The sequence below is a fragment of the Malus domestica genome, chromosome 10 (assembly GCF_042453785.1).
Source record: "Malus domestica chromosome 10, GDT2T_hap1".
Taxonomy (NCBI): domain Eukaryota; kingdom Viridiplantae; phylum Streptophyta; class Magnoliopsida; order Rosales; family Rosaceae; genus Malus; species Malus domestica.
The window spans coordinates 10,006,974-10,018,154 of NC_091670.1; the positions used below are offsets into that span (position 1 = coordinate 10,006,974).

At 37.4% G+C, this 11,181-nt stretch overlaps 1 protein-coding gene across 4 annotated transcripts; it reads right to left on the reverse strand.

The window, feature by feature from the left end:
* Positions 1-6,689: 6,689 nt before the first annotated feature.
* LOC103440395 (probable pinoresinol-lariciresinol reductase 3) lies at positions 6,690-10,037 on the reverse strand. 4 transcript variants are annotated; one of them, XM_008379071.4, is made up of 5 exons: positions 9,687-10,037; positions 9,467-9,601; positions 8,711-8,948; positions 8,411-8,614; positions 6,690-7,090 (listed from the first exon to the last, which is right to left on the reverse strand). In XM_008379071.4, exons 1-5 carry the CDS (start codon positions 9,867-9,869, stop codon positions 6,924-6,926), a joined length of 927 nt encoding a protein of 308 aa, XP_008377293.1. In that variant the 5' UTR covers positions 9,870-10,037; the 3' UTR covers positions 6,690-6,923. The 4 variants fall into 4 exon arrangements, with proteins under 4 accessions (XP_008377293.1, XP_070662634.1, XP_028965401.1 ...); XM_070806533.1 differs by having other exon boundaries at positions 6,690-7,105; positions 8,711-8,780; positions 9,687-10,011; XM_029109568.1 differs by having other exon boundaries at positions 6,690-7,105; positions 9,687-10,010.
* Positions 10,038-11,181: the final 1,144 nt, after the last annotated feature.

Genomic DNA, 11,181 nt, shown 5'->3' on the forward strand with positions numbered 1-11,181 from the left:
CACTAGTGAATGTCCAATCTCATTCCAGGCCCTATGCTCGCTTCCCGTCCCTGCTCCGTAGCTAGAGGAAATTTCTCCAGGCCCTATGCCATCTTCGTGTCTCTCAGCCCGTAGCTAGAGATTATTTCTCCCAACCCTATGCCAACACCGTAAACCACACCCGCATGCGAAATAGAGACCACTAGGTAAGTACAAAACCATTGAACATAATCTTTCCAAACATATATACAAATATCTCAAAAGCATCTTCATAGTATAAAAGTCATCAATCATCTATACTATAAAGAAGTGTGTGAAAACTTGTTCTAAATAGTATATCGTTATCCATCAGATACCCTACAAGAACATGGTTTTGATAGAAAATATGGTATTCCAAAATAAGCTCAGGATAGCATGATAATCAATTTCTCATAAAACGTTCACAAAAAGTATTCAGTAAATCATGCTTTTCATGTATGTATTTCTACTAATAAAACATGCATTTTAGAAGGGGTCCACTCACAGTACTTTGTCATCGCAAGTTGCGCAATTAGCGAAGACAGAACATCACAATATATGCACCTAAGCACATAAAGTGTACAATTAGTAAAATTCTACTCAAATTTGGGAAAATGGATGTCATAAAAGGGTCTAGGACATCGAAATTAGCCTAGGAAGGGTTCTGGACGAAACCCGAAAAATCAACCCAAAAAGTCAACGTTGATCGTTGACCAGTCAAAGTCAACGCTGACGGTTGACCTAGTCAACGGTCAAGCCAGATCAAAGTCGACGAGTCCGAGTCAAGGGTATTGGGTTGGACTGGATTGGGCCTAAAGGGTTTCGATCCAATGGGTTTTAGGGTTTAAAGGGTATTGGGCTTGAAAGCCTGGTCCTAATGCCTTTGGGTTTTTAAAAAGATAAGTAAATAAATAAAAGGGTTGGGCTTTCAAGCCCAATACCTTTTAAACTAGGAAATGGTTGATAAATTCTAGAATTTGAACTCGTCTTTAGTTCTTTTAATTCCTCTTTGTTAGCATTTTATTTTAGAATGCAAATCACTAAGAGTAGGTTCTCTTTTATTATTGCTTTCAGCTATCCTATTAGCTATGGTCTTGAACCTATAAACATTGAGTGATTATTTCTCGAAAGTTTTCTCTTATGGTTTTTCTCTAGCCATATCTAAGTATTTTTCTAGAGTTTCTCTTTTTGTGAGAGGATCTTCTATTTTATCTATTAAGTCTAGAATGAAACTTTCTTCTTTTGTTATTATGCAAAGCCGTGAATTGCAATGGCAATCTTCGTCTGATTTAAAATAATTACTTTCAGTTATTGACTCAAATAATTCTTTATTTTCAAGAGTGCTATTTCATTATCACTTTCCTCTGAATCAGAAGAGTTAAACATTAACTGATCCAATTATTGCTTTAAACCTTCGTCCAGATTAAGATTATTAATCATATCTTTCAGTTTGCACTCATTCCACATGTGTCCAACTTTTCCACACTTGTAGCAAACAAGAGGTTTTTCCTTCCTACTATTTCCTTTCTTTTTAGGAATAAATTTTTTCTTTCTAAAAGTCCTATAAAGCTTTCTTGGACGATAATCAGCATCTTCTCTTCTATAGGATTTTTTATAACCTTTTATAAGGCTTTTTTTTTTCTTCTCCTTTTGTAGAGGATTTTTAATGGGTTTGAAACCAAATTGTTCACAAAAATCAACTACTTATTTCTCTCCTAAAGCCCCTTGCTCTTCCACTTGTTTCTTAAGCTTAATGTCATTACAAAGTGTTAAATCCTTCATCACATATTTCACTGGTTAATTCACCATAAGTGTATCTATCAAAAGGTATGACACCACCAAATTTGTTCATTATTGTATTTGTGTACCTTTTCGGCAAAGAGAGGAGGTAATCCAAAAAAGAAATTTCTCTTTCCAAAAATCTACATAACAATCAGGTCTAATGAACTTTGGCAAAAAAAAACATCTTTGTCCCATCTAATATGAGACAAAACTGGACATTGAAAATTCATCAGGAGTTCTCTAGACCGATCTTGTTGGAGCTCAGTAGTTCTAACAAAATGGAGGGTAAAGGTGTAGATCAGAATATTGACTGCATCTTCTTATAAGACAGGCTCACCATTATTTTCTCTAACTATAATTGTTGCTGAAAAATTTTGCGCTCTAGCTTAGTCGTTAAGATGGAAATTTCACCATCTTCTAAGTTGTCCTATAAACCATGCGACTATAGTTTGAGTAGTTCTTCTATCAGTGTTGTTATTTAATCCATTGGCTGATGTGAACATCATCATATGTCTCATGGTATTGACTATTTGGTATTCAGTTTGCCCCATCAATGCTCCATTCAACAATTGATCTTCCTTCGTATTAAACTCTTTCTCCCATATCATTTTCCTCAAATTGCAGATCGACTGGTGAGGGCCTAGGATAACAATTTTTTATTGGGGCTGTTGTCTGAATCTTTTTCCCACATTTTATCTTATTGAGTCATGGTTCGTAACTCGTTACGGTGAATTGTTCCTCCAAATCTGAGAGGTCAGCTTCACTAATTACTGAAACTTTAGGTCTCAATCAAAGATTTTCATAGAATTTAATCTCTTGGCTTTTCATAACTTGTAATTTTTTAGGTCAGGAAGGTATGTTGGTTTAAACATGGCTTGCCCGAGTTTATTATCTATGATCTTACTATCAGAAGAACCAGAGGCTGTCTGTTTCCAATTCCTTGAATCAAGTAGGTCGTTTGGTCTGAACGAATTTTCAATTCTGGATGTCTGCTTACCTAGAGACTGAAGGGATATGTGGTATAATTATTCTACTATACAACATCAGAAACTCCATTGTACAGGGAAGTGGTAGTCACTTGACTATCTTGAGTTATTTCAGGCACTTCCTTGTACGAAGAGGCAATGGTTCCCTTTTTATTTACTTGAATTGCCTTTCTTGGTGGGTGAATTGCCTTTTCTTCTTTTCCTTCTCTAGATGTCAAGAGGGTAGGAGATAGAATCATGGCAATCAAGATTGTAATAGGACAAGAACTCATCAATGTGATTAGTGCGTACGCACCTCAAGTAGGGTTGGATACGAGTTTGAAGGAGAAATTTTGGGAAGACCTTGGAGACTTGGTGCAAGGAATTGCTCAGACGGAGAAGTTATTTATATGAGGAGATTTAAATGGACATGTGGGCAAGGAGACAGGCAACTATGGAGGTTTTCATGGTGGCCATGGTTTTGGGGATAGAAACGAAGATTGGGAAGCTATCTTGGATTTTGTAATGGCATATGATCTTTTCTTAGCCAACACTTTCTTTAAGAAGAGAGAAAAACATGTGATCACCTACAAGAGTGGGTCATCAAAAACACAAATAGATTTTCTTCTAATGAGGAAAGGGAATCTTATAACTTGTAAGGATTGCAAAGTTATACCGGGAGAGATCTTGGCTAATCAACATCGCTTGTTGGTGATGGATGTACATACCAAAAGAGAGAGAAAAAAGAACAAGACTTGGAAGTGCCCAAGGACTAGATGGTGAAATCTAAAAGGAGAAAAACAAGCCATTTTCAAAGAGAAAATAATCACCCAGTGCATGTGGGATAGAGAGGGGGAAGCTAGCCAAATGTGGGATTCCATGGCTAGTTGTATCCGAAAAGTAGCAAAAAAGGTATTAGGAGAGTCCAAGAGCTTTGCTCCACACCAAAAGGAATCTTGGTGGTGGAATGAGGAGGTACAAACAAAGGTGAAGGCTAAGAAGGAATGTTGTAATGCCTTATACAAGGATAGGACCAATGAAAATGGTGAAAGGTATAGAAGAGCGAAACAAGAGGCGAAGAAAGCTGTGAGAGAAGCTAAGTTAGCGGCTTATGACGATATGTATAAGCAACTAGATACCAAAGAAGGAGAGTTGGATATCTATAAACTAACTAGAGCAAGGAAAAAAAAAGACAAGGGACCTAAACCAAGTGAGGTGCATCAAGGATGAGGATGGAAAAGTTCTTGCCACAGAGAACGCGGTCAAAGACAGATGGAGAGGTTATTTTCATAATCTTTTCAATGAAGGACATGAAATGAGTACTTCTTTAGGGGAGTTAAGTAACTCAGAAGAGTGTAGAAACTACTCCTTTTACCGTCGAATCAGCAAGGAAGAAGTGGTTGTAGCTTTGAAAAAGATGAAGCATAGAAAAGCAGTGGGCCCAGATAATAGATCGATCGAAGTGTGGAAAGTCTTGGGAGAGACAGGTATAGCATGGCTCACTGACCTTTTCAATAGGATTTTGAAAACGAAGAAGATGCCAAATGATTGGCGAAAGAGCACTTTGGTGCCTATCTACAAGAATAAGGGCGACGTACAAAATTGCATGAACTATAGGGGTATTAAGCTAAATAGTCATACAATGAAGCTCTGTGAGAGAGTCATTGAGCATAGATTGAGGCAAGAGACACGGGTTTCGGACAACCAATTCGGGTTCATACCAGGGCGCTCAACCATGGAGGCAATCTATCTCTTATGAAGATTGATTGAAAGATATAGAGATGGGAAAAAGGATTTACACATGGTCTTTATAGATTTGGAAAAAGCATATGATAGGGTCCCAAGAGACATTCTTTGGAGGATTTTAGAGAAGAAAGGAGTACGAGTAGCATATATCCAAGCTATAAAGGATATGTATCATAGAGCAAAGATTGCTGTAAGAACTCAAGAAGGACAAACCGAAAGCTTCCCCATAACTGTAGGATTACATCAAGGCTCATCCTTAAGTCCTTACCTCTTTGTGTTGGTAATGGATGAGTTAACAGGACATATTCAAGATGATATTCCTTGGTGTATGCTTTTCGCAGACGATATAGTGTTGATAGATGAAACTCAGGAAGGGGTAAATGCGAAGCTTAACCTTTGGAGAGAAGTGTTGGAATCTAAAGGTCTTCGCCTAAGCCGATCAAAGATAGAACATATGGAGTGCAAGTTCAGTACAAACGGAGGCCAAAATGAGTTAGGGGTGAGGATCGGAGATCAGGAAATACCAAAGAGTGACTGCTTTCGCTACCTAGGATCTATCTTGCAAAAGAACGGAGAATTAGATGGAGATCTCAACCATAGAATACAAGCTGGATGGATGTAGTGGAAGAGTGCATCTGGCGTGTTGTGTGACCGTCGTATGCCACTGAAGCTCAAGGGAAAATTTTATAGGACGGCAATAAGGCCGGCGATGCTATATGGCACAGAATGTTGGGTGGTGAAGCATCAACACATACATAAAATGGGTGTAGCGGAGATGAGGATGCTTCGTTGGATGTGTGGGCACACGAGAAATGATAAGATTAGGAATAAGGATATCCGAGGTAAAGTAGGAGTAGCCGAAATTGAAGGAAAGCTGAGAGAAAATTGGTTACGGTGGTTTGGACATGTGCAAAGAAGGCTTACTGACGCTCCGGTTAGAAGATGCAACTACGGGACAGAGGTTTAGGGCCGAAGGGGTAGAGGAAGACCTAGGAAAACTTTGGAAGAGACTCTAAGAAAAGACTTTGAGTACTTGGATCTAACGGATGATATGACACAGGACAGAGCGCAATGGCGTTCTAGAATTCATATAGCCGACCCCACTTAGTGGGAAAATGCTTTGTTGTTGTGGTAAAACTGATTTTCAATGAAACTTATGCACTTAGCATAAATAGGGAACTTCCATTTTTTGGCACACCACTTATACAAGGTAAAGAATCTTACATTAATTTTTTTTTCTTTCATGAATTGAAGATGATCCTTTTTTTAAGAAAGCTTGCATTTCTTGACGGTGTCTTTTCAAACATTCTCTTTTGGCAGTATTTTCTTCATTAAGATAGTCCAGTTTAATAAACTCCTTATCAAGTTCGAATTTAGTTATAACAAAGATGTGAGAATCAACACCTGACCAGGAAGGTTCTAGGTTGTGGAGGATTCCTAGAAGGGGTGGTTGCTCCAGTGTTTTCAACCATTATAAAAAGGAATCTGAACTTGTTCCTTGGTTTGTCCAAGTCCCTCTAAAATGACATTGTGTATAAAGTATGAGATGGCGGAGAATCTATTAAGAGTCTCCTTAGACATTTCTCATATTTGAAAAAGGGTAGCTTGTTTTTTGTTTGTGCTTCTAATCCGTACACAATCAAACTTGGAAACTTGTTCCACCACCTACCACCGGGCGGATACGGGAATTTTCCTTCAGGGGTCAATATGTAACAAAAGAACACATTTGTTTTTCTGAAATTGAATAGCTTTGGTGTCTTACACCGAACCTACATAACTAAATGCAAAGATATTTTATGGTGCTCCGGCGAATGAAAAACTCCGAACATTTTAACCGTTAGATTTTTAACTAACAACAACTAGGACAGACTAGTTAACACCAGCACGAGTGAAAATGACAGTTGGACCTACCGTGACATACCTGACTTCCAAGTGATAGGATTGCAAGTTTTTACAAGAATAATGTTTAGGTGAAGATAAGCCTTTAGATAACCTGCCCAACTATGAGTCGAGTCACCTAACAAACTCTAACGAGTAGTTTGCTCACTCCGCTGTGCACCCAAATTTGAATTAATCAACATATAATTTCATAAGTTGCAAAACTGTATGACCACCAACCAACAAAACATAGTTCCCAACTACGAATTCCTTACCCATTTACATGTCTGAAACGAAAATAAAAGGAAAAGACTAAGAAAATGGGGAAAAAAACCTAGTTTCATTTAACTTTGGAAGCCATGAGAATCAACGGTGCTACTCCCATACATGTGTAAAAACAAGAACAATTTTGGTATCATTCCTACATTTTCCTGTATCTAAATATTTGCACCCAAACAAGTACACTGCCCAAGTTGTTGAATTGAAATCTACGTACTTCATCAAACATTTAAAAAGCAGTTCAGCCTACAAAACTGAAGGAAAAACAAAATGCTCTTACAAAAGGGTGTCTAAATATTGACTGATTGTAGTGAAATTCTGCTGCGGATACAGTTTTGTCCCATCTACACCACCAGATGACTCAATATCAAAGTAAGTTTGATCTCCCTTTATGAAAGCAGAATATATGAACACCATCTCCATGTTGTCAGGATATGGTGTATCTGCGATGCAACAAGCTACATTTTGTTAGTACAGAGCTAGTTAACAAAATGAGGAACAAATAAAGAAGTTTAAACGATTTATACATGATTCAAACTACACTCTACTGAGAACAATAAAAGAGCAGAGCACATGATTGAGCTTGCCGTCACAACAAGAGAGATGGACTAATAATCAAAGAGAACAAAAATGGCTGCCACATCAAGAGACTAGGTGGCAGCCATGTCAGCTGGCCATCCAGCGATACATCAAACTGTCAAGCAGAGTATGGTTGAATAACATTGGAGCAAAATAATTATTCGAACCAGCTTCAGCCTGCAACCTAAAGCTTAAATTGTTTATTTAGTTGTTCTTATAAGGCAACCAAAAAAAATTCTTCTCAAAAACTTTTCAACTTGGGAATTTTCTTTGAAGCTTTTATCTTTTTCTTGCACTTTTTGAAACATCAGTCTCTTGGATTTTCCTGTACACTCTTCTATATTCGTGGTAACAAAGCTTCAACCTAACAGTGTATTTGTGACCCAAATCCAAGCTAAAGATGAACAATGATTTTGATTGTAAACATTCAACAAAGATGACTCATGGTTGATCATGAATTGGCAAAAAGTTCAGAGACCATACGAGCTTTAACACAAATCTCTCTGTTCTCTATGAAAAAATAGTAGCGAATCTCATGATCCACCAATCTTACAAATAGCTCTGTGTCTTGTACATGTTATATTTCAAGTAGTAAAGAAAAAATATCTCCTGGACATACAACAGAATTTATCGGACCACATCAATCTTGTGCATACATTCTTCATTTCATGTCCATCTCTTTTTGCCATGTTAAAAGTTGCTTGGTGTAATTGTTCTTTTGATTTTACTTCTCACTTATAAAACCCAAAATAAACTAATAATGACAAAGAACAAAGTCACAACCATGTTAGCAACCATGTTAGCATCGTTGTTGCTAGGCTTATAGCATCCTTGTTTCAAAGTCACAAACAATTCAATCTTTGAAACAAATGGCTCTTTTGATTTTATAGGTGCTTGAAACAATTCAATCTTGTCCACATTCCCAAGCTTGACGTGTAGAAAAATGACACTGACATATTGGACAAACTCCAACCACAATCTAAAAACTTACAAGATTAATTGGTGATCAGATCATCTGATTTGTGTATGTTTGGCAATGAATTGCACTTTAGTCTCAGCCATTTGTTTTCCTCTATTTTGGATTTTTTTTTTATCCCTAACCTCAAAAGTAATGTCATATATGCCACATTAAGTGCACCAAGCAATCAGTTTGAATACCAAATAATATAAACTAGAAAAGTTACCTTTAACTCTCTCAAGAAGCTCTTCTTCTGATACAAATACCTTGTCAAGCTTCTTCCCAATCTTACTCTCCCAAATCTCAACAAGTTCATTCATCGAGTAAACATTCCCTGGCGGCCTTAAGTACACCACCTTATTCAAGGTTCGTGGATCATCCAATGCTCTGATAGTGAATGCAGCAACATCACTTTCCTTCACAAAAACACCTGCAAACCAAACCACAATGCTCATCATCATTAGCAACAGCAGCAGCAGCAGATGATCAAAACACATTCTTGCTAACCCAGTACCCCTAGACTAACCTTTAGTATTCCCGTCTCCGAAAATTGTGACTTTGTCCCTTGGAGGGACCTTGAGGCCTGGCTGAACAAGCTGAGGAAGCAAATAGCTCATGTAGAAATTGCAGGAAATGTAAGTATATGGAATGCCATTGGTTTCCACAAAACGCCTAATCTCAGCTTTCTGCTCATAGAAGTTGTGGTCCATGCCTGATATTCTAGTTTTATCTGGGTCCAATCCAAATTCTGAGGGAATAAACCTCTGAGTAGGGAGTTCAAAAAAGAAGAAAAGAAAAGCAAATGAACTTCAGCCAGCCAATTTTTTGTATAAAAATTTCTATTCGCTTTTGCTAAGCAAAACAAAAAATTTAGAAAAGTTTGTGTGCTCCCTGAAAATGCATTTGGATTCATTTTGCAAGGATGCACTTAATAGGTTCTTCTTTGAAAAAGCAGTAACAATGCTTACCTAACTCAAAACCCTTCTAACTTTTCCAACCAAATATGGCTAAAAACACTTCAGGTTATCTGAAAGCACTTTTAATCATCTTAGAAGTAATCCCAAACTAGTACTTCTGTAGGAATTACTTTATGTTCATAAACATTTCATTAGTTTATTACAAGCACATTTAAATTTAATTAAAAATTCTTCTAAGCATTTGGCATGTGCTTCTCTAGCAATTACTTAATACTTGCATAACTCAAAAGCATTTTCGGTTATCAGAAAGCGTTCCAAAAGCAATCCCAAGGAGGCAATCACTAAAATACAGAAGGGTGCCAAACCTTGATGCAGCCAGCTTGTTTGATAACTTGGATAAGGAACTTCTGACGGAGGACCTGTTTGGCCGAAACAGCACATATTACCACATCCACTTGCTTCACCGCTGTCATTAGGCTCTCTTCGTCTTCCAGCGAACCCTGAAACACATAAAAATAAACATTTTTCTTAAATATTGTTCCACCATTTTTAAGAGAAAAGTTAGAGAGAGAGAGAGAGAGAGACTTGGAGGAGGGTGACGCCGGCACTGGAGAGAGAGTGAAGCTTATGAGACTTGTGGGGGTCGGAGAAGGTGGAGGGTCTGACGAGAGCGAATGTTGGGTGAGAGAATTGGAGGGCGGCTTGGGCCAAATGGTGACCCAGATTTCCTGTTACTCCGATTATCAGTACCCGGCTCTTCCCCTCCATTTCTCGAACTCAAACACTCAGATCCCAAAACTTGAAAACTTAACTTTCCTTTTATCACAAAATAAGAACTCTCCAATTTCACTTTTTGCAACTTTTTCGAGGATCCTCGAAACAAACGACAATAACTGCGTTGAAATGTAACTCCTTTTGTTATTGTGAATAGATTCCTTTTGTTACAATAACTATATTGAATTGATAAAGAATACTTACAATTAAAAATACATACCCTTTGTTATTGCCGTTATTGCCAATGGTAATTACAATTAAAAATACATTCCTATTATGGAAGTGATAAAGATAATGCTGGTTAGATTAAATTTCTTGTCTAAATTGCTAGAATAAGTGATGTGTCAACAATAAAAAATAAGCATGTTAATCAACACTTAATTAATAATTCAATTATTAACTTCCATGTCATTTAACTTACAAAATTTAGTCTACACATTTAGTCTCCTAGCATTACCCATTGATAAATTAGTATACTACCCTCCTATTGGACGATCTTGATCATAAGAGTGGAGCAAAGACACCCATGACATGGCTAGTGGAGACCCTTAGTAAGAAAGTCAACATGTTGATCACCGGTAGAAATGTAGTACACTCTATGACTATTGGGAGCCACCTTTTCACAAATAAAGTGATAATTAAGTTCAATATGCTACGTCTGTTTTTACTCAAAAAAAATAGTTACCCTTTATTAGGGTGTGGTTATTTGGATTTTTTTCTTGGAATGTAATTATATAATTTCTGGATAACTCCCAATTTGCCCTCGAATTATCATCCAAGTAGAAATTGTCCTTAAATTATTTTAAAAAAAGATTGCGACCTTTCACTCTCTCTTGACCCTTCCTCGCTTGTTTTTTTTTTTTTTTCAACTTCTCCAAACCCTAGCTGCGCCCCTTGGCCTGCTTTTAACCCCCTCTTGTGTGGTGCTTGTTGTGAGCAATGAGGGAAGAAACAAATGGCAACATTATTACCAACATTAAAACGTGCAACAGACAAAAGATTTTTACTTAAAGAATGAACTAGAAAAACATTTTTGAGTGCATAAGGTAGATTTTGACCCGAATTATTACCATTGTATGTATGTGTGTATTCTAAATATGATGAGTAGGTTCAGCCATGTGATGAGTAGGTCTAGTGTTGAGATATCAAGTGTTAGGGTCATGATACTGAACTACCTGAGAACCAGCAAACAGGAAAAGGAATATGGGCTGCCACCATAACGACGAGGACAACTATGAGATGAGTGTCGCTGGGTTGAACACATGGAGCACCAAGGAGTTGGCCCAATGCCTAGGATCATTGGAGA

What these genes read in the sequence shown, in the direction of transcription:
- LOC103440395 (XM_029109568.1), bottom strand. Translation starts at nt 9,869, where the DNA reads ATGGAGGGGAAGAGCCGGGTACTGATAATCGGAGTAACAGGAAATCTG. An exon ending in AACAAGCTGGCTGCATCAAG is followed by an intron (nt 8,949 to 9,466) that starts GTTTGGCACCCT and finishes CTCCCTACTCAG; the next exon opens with AGGTTTATTCCCTCAGAATT. An exon ending in GCTTCTTGAGAGAGTTAAAG is followed by an intron (nt 7,106 to 8,410) that starts GTAACTTTTCTA and finishes AACAAAATGTAG; the next exon opens with CTTGTTGCATCGCAGATACA.